Here is an 18030-nt window from a genome sequence, read left to right as displayed (position 1 = left end):
GGATTATATTGAGAGTTTTGTCTCGCCTTTTGGAACGAAGATAGTACTTAATGGAGGATGAAGAACTTAAAACCATCTTAAATAAGAATCTGTATTTGGGTAAACAAATGTGATAACAAGACAATAATTATACGAAACCAAAATTGGGAACTTGCTTACATTTTTTCAATAAACAAAAATTGGGAACTTACTGTACTATGCTATCGAATAATTAGGACCACCATGAACAGAACTTGGAGAGCCAATATCCTATTACATGCATCATCGTCGTCACGGATTAGTAACGTTCGTAACAGAATTCGATTTCACAACATGAAGTATCCTCTGCACAGTTAAGTAAATTTTCGTAAAATTGATCTTTATCCAAAAAATCATCGTTAAAAAGAGTACTTGTACTTCCAAATCCATCGATGAAGAGCTTCTCCAAATTCGGGGCACTTGTTAACAACCATGTCAAAAAATTCAACGTTCGTTGGTTGAGTCGAAAGTAATCCATTCGCAACTGTAAGTGCTTCACATATTCAACTAGCACAAATCTACCCTTTATATCCCAATCATTGTTGTATGAGAAACAAAAATATAACACAAGACGCTCTAAATTGGGAAAATAATAGGGCAGCATATGTTGTTCAAATACTTCAGACGAACTCACACTTAATGTAAGTTCCGTCACAAAAGGGAAGATCGTCTTGCTTGGACTACGGTAGATCATCGTCATTGAGACACTACCAGCAAGTCCAATAGACTTGAGGTTGGATATCAAACCGAGCATCCGCATTGATTGAAGGGGAGAATTAACATTAAAGTACAAGTCGTCCAATGTTTGAGCATCGATGATAACCTCGACGTCCCCACTAACCCGCGATATATCTAGAGTTATACTCAATCGCTTCAAAGTCTTACTCGATATTGATACCGAAGAATTTTTACCGGTTGGCTTATCATTAAGAGAAAAGGACAAGTCTTCAAGTGACGGACAACTACTTAATAGCCGTCCCAAAAATCCGTGATTAACCGAAACAAGACGAAGTCTTTTTAGGTTTGGAAGAATAATAGTGGGATGTTGTGAAACAAACTTAGTATATGACAAGTAAAGTGATACCAGTGATTGAATTTGGAAAACGCTAGGCGTAGGCGGGCAAAGTCGGTCTTTAATCGCGTCTTCAATCGCGAAGCGTTGGATGTTACGAGCACGTAGTCGACGAGCCCATGAGTTTAAGATAGGCCTCGCACAAGGTTCGTCATAGAGGGCAGGGTGGAGATAAATATTAAAGGTGTCGATAGAGGGTGTCGTGAATAAGGTGAAGAGGTTATCAAGAATTTTCCAAAATTCAGAAATATTGAACGTAACATCGAGAGGACGACAATGGTCGAAAAAATGGACTATGAAAGTAGTGGCGGAAATCGTAATGGTGTATAAGTATCCAGGTCGATGAACAAGGTCGAGATGGGAAATAATCTTAGCGATAATGTCGTCAGGAAGAGAGCGCCATCTATCTTGTTGTAGCATTATTGTCTTTGGTTTTTTCTTTTTTTTGCCTAAACCTAAAGAAGAGCGGAGGGAGCGCCATGTATCTTGTCGTAGCATTGTCTTTGGTTTAAGGTTTTTTTTTCTTTGTTAGATGTCGGTGCCTAAACCTAGAGAGGAGTGGCGACAGGTAAATAGACTGGAGTAGATCCAAAATTATCTACTCCCTCATATATAGTAAACCTTATAACTGGGACTAGTCTTAGGTGGGATTTACGTAGGATAATAACAAGTTGTGGACTTTTAGTAGTCCAAGTCAATCGAGTCAACTATTAGATCAGGTCTTTTCGGGTTTGATTATTTTCGGCCAACTATTATAAGTTGTGTGTATAAATAACTAGTTTGCTACAATAAACATTCGGGTCAAGTTATATTGTGACGGATTAACCGAACCGAACCGTTTCACAAAAATGTAAGCAAAAAATTAAAATATTATATAAAATATTGTTCTTTTGTTTAATTTTCTTAGTGGTTCCAAATTCAAAATTTGTTAAATTGATTAATATTAAATTTTACCTAACAAACTTTATTATTGAGTATAATATATAATGAAAATTTAATCAAACTACTAGATAAAATTAACGAAAACTGAAAAAAATATGTAGAACGATGATAGGTTAACCGGTAACCGAACCGCAAATAATCGTTTAAAGTTGTTAACCGAACTATTTATAACCGTTAAAAATGGTGCGGTTTAGGTTCGGTGTTTTGCCGAACCAAACGGTGTACGAACGAAATTAAATATAGGCGGTGTACGAACCAGATTAAATATGCGGTTCAGTGCACCTAACCGTGAATGAACAACCCTAACCACAGCGCAGTGGTTTTCAATGATTCCACTATGATTATGAACACAATTTGTGTCAATCTTTGGTTTTATATTTGTTTATTTAAAGATACTCCAAGTACGGAGTAGTTTTTAATGTGGAGTGACTTTATTGGCTGCCTTAAGCAACACTCCGTCGATTTTGACCATCTGGAAAATGGTAATTAAACGGTTCGGTTATTTTGACAACTACACCTCTCAGAAGGGTCGTAATTTGAGTGCAAGACAGGAGCCTTAGCCAAGACCAAGTGTATTCACGGTGCATAAATATATAAATGACAAATTATCAGCAAAACTTCAAAATATGGCGCAGATAGGTAACAGAAATTCCAAAATGTAGTGGGAATGGCCCAAAAGAATTCTAGATATTTTTCGAACAAAAATTTCCGACATTGAAATACTGGCAAGGGCCTGCCTTCCTTGCTTTTATCTGCTCAATCAAATCGAAAGCCTCGGTTCATAGCTTAAGATCAAATTGTTCATCAAGTTCATTCTTAAAATAAAAAGGACAACAATTGCACGAGACACCCAAAAATGGAAAAGGACAATAAATGACCGGGACAGAGTGAGTATATGTTAACGTAATGCTACAATTTACAAGTACTATACGGTGATTGGCGAGATACAATGGTGAAATTGAATATGTCTCGATGTATGTAGTCAATCTAGTCTCCTGAAAACCTTAGCAAGGACTTCTTTCAAATTCTTGCAGCCGACTATCGAATTTTGAGCTAATGGCTCCTAGAGCTTTTTCAGCTGATTCGGGAACAACACACTTCTTATATCCAAATTTCGCTAATGTAATAACTCTCTTCTCTATTCTTGGAACCTGCAATTAAGTTTGATATTTAGAACCAAACACGCCCTCGACAACAAAAATTATGAGATAGGAGGAATTAGCTCCATTGTATACGGAAATGCAAGTGACCTCCCAAATAGTGTGACATTATGCGTAAGTAGCTTTCCTTAATGTATAAAGAATACTCCCTCCTATTCGGTGTTTTCTTCCCCTTTGATGTGGGCACAAGATTTAAGGAAATGATTAAAGAATGAATAAAGGAAGATGGTGGGGTTTGTGGATTGGAGAGAGGAATGAATTATTAGGAATTAAATAAGAAATTGTGAGTTAGATGGGGTTTGTTGATAAGAGAGAGAGATGAATAAAATAAGAGTAAAAGTTGGGTGGGGTTTGGTAATAGGAGAAAGGGATGAATAAAAGTTTCCAAAATAAGAAAGGGGAAGAAAACCTGAATAATCCGTTTAAGGAAATAGGGAAGAAAATAGTGAATAGGAGGGAGTATTAAACTGGAGATGCTTACCATTAGAAGCTCGCCACCAAGGCCAATTTCTCCGATAAATGCCACACGATTAGGAAGAGGGAACTCTAAGAAGCTGGAGATGGAACAGTTTGAGAAAATGTTATTTAACAATCAAATGAAAACAAGATTATAACTAGCATTACAGAAAAACACCATGGTTTATCACAACACCAAAATTACGTAGTAAGAACCAAAGTAATTGGTCGACCGACTACTACTTCAAAAAATAAAAAGCACAAAATTAGTGGGGAGTTTAGTTTTCTTTCACATATTCCTATTTTATATCTTATTGCCACTATTGAAAGAAAAAAAAAAGGTTTTGATTCTAACTAAAGGAATGCGTTGACAAGAAAGAAGTGAGGACATGCCTGCTACAAATTGCCACTGCCACAGCAAGATCTCCAGAAGTCTCCGTCAGAGAAACCCCACTTATTACGTTCAGGAAAATGCTCTGCAAAACACCACCAACAACAACAATATCAGAGCCTTAATCCCAAAATAATTTGGGGTCGGCTGTCATGAATCATCCTTTAGAACCGTCCATGGGTGAATGCACACTTCAAAATGCGAAAATATAAAAAAAGGAAAGGTGAAAAACAAAAGGGGAAAATGCTCTGCAAAACACCAAACCTTGAATATTAGTACAGCTGCAGAGATGACTACAACATCGAGTACCTATTAGTACAGGTGCAGAGATGACTACAACATCGAGTACCTACTACCTATTACAATCAATGTTGTTAGGATCGGGATTCTACTTTAAATCGATGGAGAAGGTAGGATCGAATCGGATCGTAGAATCGTAAGATTCTACAAATTCACTAAATATAGTTTTTTATTTGGTAAAAATATACTCCCTCCCAGTCGTTATAATGTTCCCCTTTGATATGGGCACGATACTTAAGAAAAAGTAATAAAATATTAGTAAAAGAGTTGTATGGGGTTGGTGGTAGGAGAGAGGGATGAATTATTAGTAGTTAAATAAGAATTGTGGGGCCAAAACATAAAGGAAAGTAATAAAATAGGAGTAAAAGAGTTGTGTGGGGTTTGGTGATAGGAGAGAGAAATAAATAAAATAAGAGTAAAAGTTTCTAAAAATAGAAAGAGGAACATTACTTGAATAATCCGTTTTGGGAAAGAGGGAACATTATAGCGACTGGGAGGGAGTATAATTGAAGATCAAAACACTTATTTATACACAAAATACTTATAATTAATGAGTTTAGTATCATTTCATGAACATGTTTCTACAAATTACATGAAATTTGGATTTTACGATATCATTATATAAAAATATATTTTAACATGTTTACTAGGTAATCGGATCGTAAGATCGTACAACCGTGTTATGATCCTACCTCTACAAAATTTCAAATAAACAGGATCGTAAGATTCTACAAACATGATAGAATCGTAGGATCCGGGATTGGTCAAGCATTTTTGGATCGTAAAATCGTAGAATCATAGGATCGAATCGGGATTCTGATTACAATAACTATTAATTGCTAACAAAATAGTAGAGTCTCCGTCCTAAATTTATCGTCCTAATTTATGATGCTAACTTGGACCACTAATTTTTCCAAAATAGATAGAGATACGATGCCAATGCCTCTTTATGAAAGCTCATAACGAGTGTCATCATAACTATTCTAATTCTACAGACAACAACTTGATCTAGAGTACTTTTGAGTTTTTGAATAATTGACAACGGGACTTCTTCCTAAGATCAAAGAAAAAGAGTAATAGTCCAATACATAACTCATTCTCCTCTCTTATAAACATACTATCTTTTCACACTAAACACACTACTTCAGTATTTGCAGCGTGTTGAATTCTCTACTTGAACTTGCGTTTTTAGGGAGCTCACAAATGAACGGGGGGACAAGGTCCCAATGTACATAACCTTACCCTCAAAAATCACTCTAATAATAGATGTGAAGCTGACTTTAGAACCTATCAGAAAGTACAGTACAAAAAATATACTAAACACTATAGAAGAGAACATAAGAACACAAAGCAATAAGCAAAGAATGATTACATGATCGTCAAGCTTTAGTCCCAGTTGATTCTTAAGAACCTGCAAGTAAAAGAACAAAGCATCAGTCAGTTGTCTTTCACTCATGAAGGTTAAAACTAAACAAAAGAATCATAGACAATCAGATATGCCGCACTTAATTAATGTTTGTTCCAAATTACATAATATAGAAACTCTCACTCTCACAAATCCAGTTTTAACCCATTCCCCTAAAAACAGTGTCTAATTTAGCCATGTTACCTAAAAAAAATGCAACACTAAGAATTGAGGAAAGGTTTCTCAATGACCCATAAGGAAAATAACATCAACAATTGAATCCAACAGCTGCAGCTTGACAATATAGGAGGCGTAGAGAGATTTGTGAGCCATTTTGCTTTATTACATTATACTTTAAAGCGAAAGAATAGTGGAAACTTAAGTAAGGGTATTCGTCTTAAACAATAAAAATTAAAACTCAAGGGTCCCTGACAATAATATTAAAGTCCTAGAACTCACAGTTGAGGTCCTTGACTAATAATAAAAGTTTTCTTTTGTTATCTTCAGCTACATGTTACGAACAATTATAAGAGTTTGATTTTCATAATCCATTCGGTGAGACGAATTAAACAAGATCTCACATGCCTATCTTTTATATTATATATTAGAAGTTGTAATGGAGATTCTCCTTACCAATGAATAGTGCCAAAAAAGCAAACGTAAAGAAACAAATGGAATGAAGGAAGTACATTTTAATTAAGCTGTTGATCAAGGACGTACCGAAAGAATTAAACCAGCTCTGCTTAGTTGCACCCCATTAGCAAGCCTAGTAACACCAGGTCTGGAAACACATAAAGCCTACAAGTTAAAGTAAGACCAAACAACTCAGTTATTGGAAATACAAATGACACAAATGGTGTATCCTTCCTGAATAGACAAAAGAAGGCTATGCTCCTACAGATATGAATATAAGATGCAGGCTTATGTTATTGGCGTCGGACTCGTGTATGGGTATTGGACACGGGTAAGTATGAACGTATCCAAGTGATGGACTTGTCATGACACAAGCATTGAGACACGGGGAGGAGACTGTCCCCAAAAATGACGACATAGGGGACATGTCCTCAAATCGTAGATTTAATCAGATATATGAAATAGCAAAGCTATTTAAAGTGAAATTGAATCTGTACGAGACAACAAGTCTTAAAATACAAGACTTCTTTGTGCATCCACTAAGAGAACTTCCGACTATCCACTGAGGATTCTGTAGTCATCCTTGAGTGTTGCGTGACACGATTACAACCATTAAGATGAGGAGTCAGGATGCGGTCAATCAAATATGTTCGATAATTTGATTGGCCCAAGGCTCCACGCCACACTTAGATCCATGGTATTAAATCTTGGTTAGAGACTTGATTTGGATTATGTCATTGAGGCCTAATCTCGGTTGTTCTTCATAAATGTGGTTGATACCGCCTCAAAATGTGGTCATAGTAACCTTCAAAACCTTGATAACTTAATCGCGCTTGGGTGTTGCAGGCAATATTTAGTACCATGACCAAATCTGTAAATTACCTGAACTTTAACAAGAAATGATAGAGACCCATCGATAATTACAGCAACAGCAAGCCCAACTAAGTTCTCTGAATCTGAATGTTCTTCACTTAAAAACATCTCACTAGGATTTGAGACAGCTTCTAGTCCAGATTCTGACATTTCGAAAACTCCCAGCTGCAACCAGGAGTGAATAAACATGTGAATAATCAAGCAGCTCATCTGAGTACCGAGCCAATCAATAACATGAAAGCAAAAAAATAAAGCTGACTTTCACCAAGGAACCTCCAATAAATTTCATAATCACTCAGAATTCTTTGTAAAAATAAAACTTCGTACCATTTATTGCAATGAAGTTATACTCAGGGAAGAGCTCAATCAAGAAAACTAGGAGAAGCATATCAAACACATTGACATTGTTGCGCCTGGAAGGGAAAAAAAGTACTTAAAAACGAGTAGAATAAATTAAGAGAGCCCCGCATGTATCTCAAGTTTAACATATAGACGTTAACAAGCTACCGTTCACGACACGGGATCACACTGCTACTTTTGCCTACAATCTGATTGACATTTTATCGATAAATATTCCAGCATTTACTCATTTAGCCATATGAAAGTATTTGCAATGAATATCCACAAAGTTAAACCGTGTGAACCAATGGAAAATATACAGCAAAAATATTAGATCAATCAACAATGATTTTTACCCTCTCCTCAAAAAAGTGGATGGGGTTAAGGAAGAGATGCAAGGTCATTTAAGCCTTTAAGATAGATCTGAAGGACGGGTCATTACAAAATCCATTTATTTCGGGCAAGCTACTATCAAGTCATTTACGCCTACAGTATAGGCCAATTCGATTTGGGTTGTTTTGGGTCAGATCAGCCGGGTCGAGTTAAGTTTTGTACTCCGTCTATTCCAATTTTGTTGTCCCCTTCTCCCTCTCATTTTTTTCCAAATTAATTGTGCCCTTTCTCTTTTGGGTAAGGAAAAGAGTTGCACAACAATAGTGGAATGAATGGACTAATGTCTAAGTAAAGATTCATGGTTGAGAATGACCATATGACAACAACAATCACTTCAGGGATTCTTCATTCAACAAAAAAACATCACGAGAATGGATTGATTAGTTTTGCAGTTTGTATGACAGTTGCACATGGATAATACCACCACCTAAAGATTCACAAGAATTCATCCCTATTTACTAAAAGAATAGGCATTCTGAAAAAAATTGTCTCCAAAGTGCACCGACATAAATATGGAAATAAATATTTCTTTCATTAAACAAATCCTTTCATTAAAATAATAGTCTTTTTTATCAAACTATAATAGTTTCAATAAACTCTAAATCATACTCCTTTAATTAAACTAACATACTAAAATAGGTATCAAATTATAAACTACAAATGGCTAAATCTTTCATTTGTGCTATCAATAGAGAATGCTTCGACGCATACTTACGTACAAAACTAAACTATAAACGGTTATTACTAATTTCGTGACAAAAAAGGAATTCATTATAGTAATTTGATAAAATCGATAAATTGAAATCATTGACTTTGAAGTATACAAAATATTTTCATTAAAATACATTAAAGGTGAAATATGAAAATTATTGAACTGCCAATTTAAATTTTAGAAGTAACACATTAAAATTTAAAACTTCTATTAGTTCTATATATACCACGCTTTACTGCGCTGGATCTAGACTAGTAAAATTCTGAACAATTAGAAATCAGAAGAATTAGGTGAGGTCCAAAAAATACAAATGACATATTACCTCATCAATGGAGCCAAAACGGTTTTTAACAGAATGAAGCAAGCGATGTGATGGGTGCTTTTCTCCCTGCAGGATCACGCAATAAATGGGTTATATGAAAGAAAGAAAACAGAATAAGAGACCAACCAACATAATTTCTCAGAATAATGAGAAGTTTAGGGAGCAGAAGATCTAATGTCTAGTTGATGCATTTAATATTTTTGTCATCACCAAACATTAAGTGGCGCTGCATGAAATGGTCATGACATTCACATTGTGAACAATAAACAAGTATTTTGACAGCACTTGCAGGAAGAAAAGCCATAAACACTGGATGCACATAATAGAGTGACAGAACTTAACAACTAAACATCCATCCAACCTATCAATAGATCTCATCTAGTTTGCTAATTTTGATTTTTAAATCCAAAAACTCGGAGAATTTTGAATCTGCAAATGAAGAAAAATTTGCAGCTCCTTGTGGTGAGAAGAGTCAAGAATTCCATTTGTCTTGTAAGATCAATCTCCACCACTACCAATCAATGGAAAATCATGGATTCATGGCATTCATAGGTTTCTGAATGCACATGTGTCACTTTGACTCTCCGACACGATATCATGTCTGACGAGTCAGAGTGTTGGACGGCTTTTTTGAGCGAAGTTTTCTATTTTGTGGTTAAAAGTGAAGTGTCGAAGTTTGTGTTGTACCGGACACACGACACGGCAGCTAAATGAAGTGTCGTCGTCGGAGTAACCTAGGCACATTCTACCCACTAGGCCCAAGTAAAGAGCTATTTTAAAGCCTAAAAAATGGCATGATATGAATTAAATATTTGAATCCCCTTGTCTAGTTATACTTTTTTGAGACTACTAAACCATTTGCAGTTCCTATGGCAAGAAAATGACCAAACAAAAGGATTTAAGTCGAATACAAAAGAACAGAAACAGAAGAGGAAGAGAAACATCAAGAATATTTACAAATGAACAAGGCAGAACCAACCTCCATATATAAAACGACATCAACTATGTCCTCCAGAACACGAGGTCCGGCAATTTCTCCATTTTTGTTCACGTGTCCAATCTGTCACAGAGAAGAAAGTTAAACTGAGGACTCGCAATAGGTTTGAGGCCATCTTGACCGAGTATATTACAGCCTTCATACTCAGTCAATCAGTACCGCCTAAAGCGGTGGTATCAGAATAAAATTGTATTCACTAGCTCTTTACACACCAAATGACAACGTTTGTGCCTCATGGATGCCTGGTTAAGCATCTTGTGGTGTTTTAAAGAACTGTTCTTCTACCATTAAGAGAGAACAAAAATGACGTTTCTAACCACTTTATTATTTGATATTAGATCAATTGCGGTCATCACAGCAAATTTAACCTCTCATATGTTTCTCGACAATTTTCATAGTGGTCGTTCCTCATGAGGCTGTCTTGACTCTTGAGCGTATATATTAAAGCCTTCCGATTCAGCCAATCGCTACCACCCGAAGTGATGGTTATAGAGTGAGCTGAGAGTGTCAACACCAACTCTTAAATATCCTACTACTACCTTTGTACCACATGGGTGCCCGGTAAGCAGTCTTGCCGTGTTTCGACAAACCGTTCTTCTACGATGGGAGACACCTAATATGGCATTTATGACATTATTATTTAACATTAGATAATTTGTGATCATCACAACTATTTTGCACTTGGGGTATTTTTCTCGACAGGTAATTTGACACCAACTCCCATGAGGCCATTTTGAATGTGCATTATAGCCTTCAAATTCGCATTCGGCACTGCCCAAAGCATTAACATCAGAACGAGGCAAAAAACCATGTGACACTTTCAAATCCTTTTCTTACCAATAAAACAGGGATATTTGTCTTCTTTGCAAAACGAAGCAATGCTGAAGTACACTCCTTCACCTGCAATAAAATATACGCAACAGGAAATCATCTTTAATTGTTCTAATCAAAATGTTACTATCATGATTTTTTTTTACAAGGTTATTGATAATAATGATACTTAGAGAAAACTTGTACTTTGAGGGAAAGCACAGTAAACATGTAATTTTTATTCATGTGAGCATACTTTTATTTTTTTGATATATTTATGTCCATAAATCCCAGAAGCAAGAACTGAAAAGAGGGATAGTAAGATAGTGTTTGGATAGTGTTCCGATAAATTATACTCCCTCCTATTCACCATTTTCTTCCCTATTTCCTTAAACGGATTATTCAGGTTTTCTTCCCCTTTCCTTTTTTGGAAAACTTTTACTCTTATTTTATTCATTCCTCTCTCCTATCACCAAACCCCACTCAACTCACAATTCCTTATTTAATTCTTATTTATTCATTCATCTCTCCTATCACCAAACCCCACCCAACTCACAATTTCTTATTTAATTCCTATTTATTCATTCATCTCTCCTATCACTAAACCCCACCCAACTCACACAATTCATACTTTATTCTCCTCCTAAAATCTTGTGCCCACAACAAAGGGGAACAAAATGGAGAATAGGAGGGAGTACATTCATACCTGCATCAACCCGCCAGGACTTCCAGCCACCTCATTTAGATACACAGATTGAATGGAATCAACAACGAGAGCACGTGGGGAAAGCAGTTGCACCTTTTCTAAAATATCCTGCATGAAAAGGGCAAACACCTTAGACTTTACAATTGTCGAACAACGGATTTAATATATTATCCCAAAACCAGAGTTTCCAATAATTCGAAACATCAATATAGCCGTCAAATAGAAGAGATGATGAGAAAATAGCAAGGGTAAGATAAAACAAAAGGTGGAGTTTTTGTTTGCTTGTAAGCATACAATGAGTATGGACATGGCTATTTTGGGGGGAAAATCAACTGATAACTCGTAACAAATTGTTGGGAGAACTTAATAAAAAGTTATCAAGAAGAACAGGTTTACACATCAGGAAGAACTTAATAAAAACATATCTTGAATAAAGTGAGTCCCAAGTTAACAATTGAGAAATAAGCAACTAAGTACAGAGACAGTTAGCGCTAACCAACCTCAATAACAGTGCATGAATAAAGGAAAAGGTCCTCTGTATCGATGCTCAGCTGATCTGCTCTATTTCTAATTTGCTTAAGACTCTAGAGAAGAAAATATAATTAGCATCTTGTCACTATTGGGTTCAACCAATCAAAACAGAGAAGGCTTCACAATGTCATTAACAATTCCCAAATAAACAAAATCAAAGTCAGAGATGCCGTCAACGATTGGAATCCATAAAATGAAAGGTAATCTAATAGAACGTATTGTGAAGAAACTGTTCACAACAAACACCAATAAATAAAATTTTAAACTAGTTGGACCAGCAATTAAATTCTCGTTCATATACGCTAAAGAATCTCCTTTCTTTTCAGGATAATTTGAGTCAACTATTTTGCACATTGTAAGGTCGTCGAACGACTTTGCCTAACAATGTGCTCATTCTCAAAACAGAGGTTTTTAAGCTTATACTCCCTCCGTCCCGGTCAATTGTTGTCTTTTCGTTTTGGCACAAAGACCAAGGAAAGAGGAGAAGGCCAATAACTAAATGACAAGTGAAACAAAATGAATGAGAATGATCAAATTACTCATCAAGTTCATTCTTAAAATAGAAAGGACAACAAATGACTCAGACACCCCAAAATGGAAAAGAACAACAAATGATCGGGACAGAGGGAGTATGCAGTTTCTCGTAGCTTCAATAGGTTTAACTAGCTTCTTGGATGCCTGTAGAGAAAAACCATGATATCATCCAGAAAATCACTAAGCTTTCTCTATCTAGTGACAAAGTGTACGGTCCTTGCACCATTGCACAGAGTATATTCTCGCTTGTTACACCTTCCACATATTGGCAACTAATGTTCCCTGGGAGGTAAACCAAATTTCTTACTAAATTTGTATGCGTGGTTTTATTTTCAATATCCAAACCCTTCAGGAGTCATGACTACTGAATAGAATCAAAGATAAAATTTCCATAGTAATTATTCAGAGCTGCAACACCGCATCACGGCCAGTTCTAAAGGTCTTGAAGATTACCGTGACAGCATGACTTCATATTAAGGAAATATATCACCGCATTTTTAAGCGGCGCGATCGAAATGAAGGTGTGGCGTTCGATCCTAAGATCAAGATTGAAACCCAGGTTTAATGCCATGAATATCCCTCACTCATTTTTGCACCAAACATTCACTCTCTTTTTAGTCAAGTTCGTTACCGATATTATGTGAGCTAGAAAGTACTACCCACCTTGTCTTGTACCCTTCACTTGCTTTCAACTTTCAAGTATATCATTTGGCCTTTTTCCCGAGATGGGAGATATTATTGTCCCCCAGCATAATAGGTGTTCTCTGTTCTCTAATATTTAGCAGAGCACTAAACATTAGAATAATCGAAGGGGTGTTGCTTCTAGTGCACTGACCTCTTCACCGGATACGTAGAGCACAGGCACTGCTCCTCCAACGTCACAGCTTTCTGCTATAAGTGCAGCCATCTTCATTTCGAACATAACTCATTAGTGAAACATGCAATATCGCATCACTTGAATGAAATCTCCCGAGATAGACAACTTCAGCAGGTGTATGTGACAAAAATGGATCTTACCTGTAATGCCAATGTACTTTTGCCCACACCAGGATCACCACCAACCAAAATCAATGAGCCTATAAAAACTCGCAAGAAAGTTTGTTACAAGAGTTACATGCTGAGCAAGCTCATCTTGGGAAACAACAATAGTGTAAAACTCGTAAGAAGCTAGAGAATTAGAAGGCAAAGCAATGTACTCCCTCCGTCCCGCTTTTGGCAAAAAGACCGAGGAGGCGAGGAGGGAGTAGGGAACCACTTGTACTTATTGTTATTGGATGCAAATGGACTAAAATGTATGTGGGTAATTACCCAAAAACACGCATTCCTAAAATAGAAAGATAAACAAATTATCAAGACACTCTAAAATGGAAAAAAGTAGGACAAACGACTAGGACGGAGGGAGTAATTGTCAAGAGAGAATCTTGTACAATAAGTCAAGAGTTCTCTCCCAAAGCAATGGGGATGTCACTAACTACGGCTACTACGCTATCCCTTGAAGCCTCACGCTGATACATTAACATGCAAGTAGGATGAACATGCTAAAACAGAACACAATACATGAGAGAGATGAATGGGGGGAAGATAATTTGTAATAACCAATGAGAGAGATGAATTGGGGGAAGAAAATCTGCTAAAACAGAACACAATACATGCACACGTGAGTGAGAAAGACTAAGACTGATGGTACAACTTCATTGACTAAGCCTCAACTATAAGCTTAGGCTTTTGCTTGAGATAATAATTTCCCAATAAAGTATTAACCACACTATCTCAGTCATTTACCAGGTTTCCACATTCAAATTATTGTTAAAGGCGCCAAGGACATGTAAGCCAACGTAAATAAACAAAAAAGACGAGCAAATATTCGTCAAAAATACATAAAAAGCAACATAACATGATTAGACACTCAATCTGTACCTGGCACAACACCGCCACCAAGCACCCTATTAACTTCCAATCCGAACAAGCCAGACCTGAAAACAGCCAAATCAAAACGCAATTTTCAGCATTTTGCAAAATATTCGCTCTTACGAACAACATAACATAATTAAATATAACTGTTAAGTCTAGGCTGCTAGAATTGCACCACTAAATCCGATATAGTTGACTCCCAACCTAGCTACACGTAAAGAAAGCAATCAAATTAAACATAACCTTATCAATGTTTTAACCAAACATACAACTTACAATCGAATACGCCATTCCATATGGTTAATCCCTGGATTCACATCCATCAACCTAACCGGTGCATTATGCCCAACCATTTGCTCAGGCAACGTAGACGACTTCATCATATTCTCAGAAGTCTCGTTTTCCCCACTACTACCTTCCCCACCACTACCTACACCCTTAATTGAATTTGTTGGGTTACTCGTAGGAGAACTGAAGATTGACCAACCCCTAGGGCTCGGTTCAGAAGTTGGTTCTTCAGATGCGCCATTGACGTCGATGAGAGGCGATTCGGGAAATGATTTGGGGGTAATTGGCTGAACCAGTGCATTATGCTCAACCATTTGCTCAGGCAACGAAGAAGACTTCATCCTATTCTCAGAAGTCTCATTTTCCGACACCGACGACAAGTTCACTCGAATCCTCGACCCCTCTTCCCCATTACTATCTACACTCTTAATTGAATCTGTAGGTTTACTCTGCGCATTACTGAAGGTTGACCAACCCACACGTCTAGGCTCAGAAGCTGGTTTTTCGGGTGATGATTCGGGGGTAATTGGATGAACTGGTGCATTATGCCCAACCATTTGCTCAGGCAACCCAGACAACTTCATTAAATTCTCAGAAGTCTCATTTTCCGACACCGAAAACTTATTCAAAGTCTCAAATTTATTACGTGATTCACAGGTTCCCTGCCTTCCTTCTCTTACCCAATTCTTCGACCCCTCTTCCCCATTACTACCTACACAGCTTGCCTTCTTTCTCTTCAACACCCTCAACAGAAAACGACGGGAAAAATTAGGGTTTTGATTCTTCGACCCTTCTTCCCCATTACTACCTACACTATTCCTACTGTTCTCTCTCCTAATCACCCGATTCTTCGACCCGTCCTCCCCATTACGACCTACGCTCTTAATTGAATTTGTAGATTCACCCGATTCTTCGACCCGTTTTTCGGGTGATGATTTGGGGGTAATTGAATTAATTGGGCGGAAATGACGGGAGAAATTAGGGTTTCGATGGTGTTGATTGTGTTGATTCTTCGACCCGTTTTGCCGATTACGACCTACACTCTTAATTGAATCTGTAGGTTTACTCTGAGGATTACTGAAGGTTCGCCAACCCCCAGGGCTAGACTCAGAAGGTGGTTCTTTGGGTGATGATTTGGGGATAATTGAATGAATTGGGTGGAGATGTTGTTGATTGTGGATGATTAGAGAGTTAATTGAAGGGCGAATAAGTTTGAATTTGGAAGAATTAAGAAGGGAAATTTGTGAACGAAGTAGATGAATTGCTGACATTTTTGAAGCTTGAATGTGAGAGAATTAGAAATTAGGGTTTAGGGTTTGGGGACGGGGGGAATCCTTCAGTAATACTCAGAGTAAACGTACAAATTCATATTATCTTCTCACCTGGAAGCAACAACAATGGCGGCCATACTCCTTCGAAACCCCTAATTCCACCTGCGTGCTGCCGCAAGTGCTCCGTATAATTTAGTTTTTTTTTTTTTTTGGTAAAGTCCGTATAATTTAGTTGTGAACTTGTGGGCTTATTTATTTGGATATTAAATCATTGGGAATGAGAATGAGAATGAATAACAACCCACTAAATTGTAGTTAAACGTACATCCCACTATATTATGATAATCTAGGATATTATTATACAATCTCCATAATTACAAATTAAAATTATTATGCAATCATCTCCAATAATTATCATCCTTCATAAGTTAATACGTACATATTTGATCCGATGATATAATTCAAGTAAAATTCATTAATTTATTCAGATTAAAAGTGTCGACTTTCCTATTTTGTTTATTTTAATATTAAAATTTTATCAATATGATCCCCAAGAAAGTGAAATGAGTTGAAATTAATACTCTAAATGCAAACATATCTAGCAATTACATCTAAAAGTTATCGTGCTGTAGCACGGGGTCTATACACATTTTCATTACAATAATAACAATCGTGGTTCTTAATCTTGGGTGATCATTAAGAACCCAAAATAAAAAGTTCTTTTATTATAAGTTAAAAGTTGTTCTTAATTTTAAAAATTGAGTTCCAAAATAAGCACTTGGTTGTTCATACTTGAGAATTTGAGAACCAATAAACATACTTTGAAAAATGTGAAATACCCATTACTTATTTTTTATTTTTTATTTAAGAACTTTATACAAATGTCATTTATTGTGGGTAAAAGTTCTTAAACATTGGAACTAATAAAATATGATACTCCCTCTACTTTTTAATATATGATATTTTGATTTTTCGAGGCGAGCCTTTGACTTTAATATTTACAACAAAATATTTGGTAAAAAATTATAAAAATTATACCATTAGATTACTTATGAAAAAACTCTTTTTTAAATGAGTATACATATCACTATATTTAAGCATATAACTAGTTTTATGACCCGTGAAATTCACGGGATGTTTTGTTTTGAATGTGATGTTTCTAGTGTTTTTAGTAATTGAAATTTTATAAAATATCAAAACATATAGTAAGCTCACCTTATGAATAAGTCATCATTGATTGCGTATTAAAATTACCGGCATTTACATGTTAACATAAATATCAAAGTCGATAAATTAAATAAGCCAAAGTTGGTGAATATTCCTATTTTTTCGAAGGTAAAATGATGAAAAAAAATAAACAAATACCAAAATAAAATATACATTTGAAAAAAAAAGAAAAAAAAACTTCTAGTCATTCACGTTGATGTCGTCAATCTTGTAGTTAGTCTCCAATATATAGTTATTTAAGCAATCCTAGTATTTTACTTTTCTATATAGTCTTCTTTTTCCAACGAATCGACCCTATAATAATAAAAAAAAAAACTCAGTAATTAGTCTGAATTAACCAACAAAATAGTGAAATTTGTTTTACGTAATATTATCGTTATTAACTTAAGTTTCCTCGTAAATAGTGAAAGAAAAAGGGAATGAGAATGAAGTCGTAGAGATGTAAGTATATTAACCTTTGAATAGCTCAACACCACAAATCTTGATAGCCCCTAAATGAGAACAAAACAAACACAAACGATAAAATTGAAAATGTAATGAACATTTCTTAACCCAATGGAACTTACATAAAAAGTAAATAAATTAGTTAATAATTTTAAAACCTTATACACTTAGTTTGATGTTAATAGAATGATAGAAAAGTTTAGTGATATATTTAATTCTACTGATGATAGAGATAAGAAAAATTGTATCTTATAAATTTTAGCTTCCATAAAAAATATATAAAGAATTGAGGATG

General features: G+C 35.8%; 1 protein-coding gene and 1 pseudogene across 1 annotated transcript; both read right to left on the bottom strand.

The window, feature by feature from the left end:
• Positions 1 to 277: 277 nt before the first annotated feature.
• LOC141612945 (putative F-box/FBD/LRR-repeat protein At5g22670) lies at positions 278 to 1510 on the bottom strand. The gene has a single exon (XM_074431693.1). It carries the CDS (start codon positions 1508 to 1510, stop codon positions 278 to 280), a length of 1233 nt encoding a protein of 410 aa, XP_074287794.1.
• A 1078-nt stretch (positions 1511 to 2588) lies between these two features.
• Positions 2589 to 16276, bottom strand: LOC141611104 (uncharacterized; annotated as a pseudogene).
• Positions 16277 to 18030: the final 1754 nt, after the last annotated feature.

Source organism: Silene latifolia, chromosome 11 (genome assembly GCF_048544455.1).
Source record: "Silene latifolia isolate original U9 population chromosome 11, ASM4854445v1, whole genome shotgun sequence".
NCBI classification, from domain to species: Eukaryota; Viridiplantae; Streptophyta; class Magnoliopsida; order Caryophyllales; family Caryophyllaceae; genus Silene; species Silene latifolia.
This window is presented reverse-complemented; position numbering and strand designations above follow the sequence as displayed.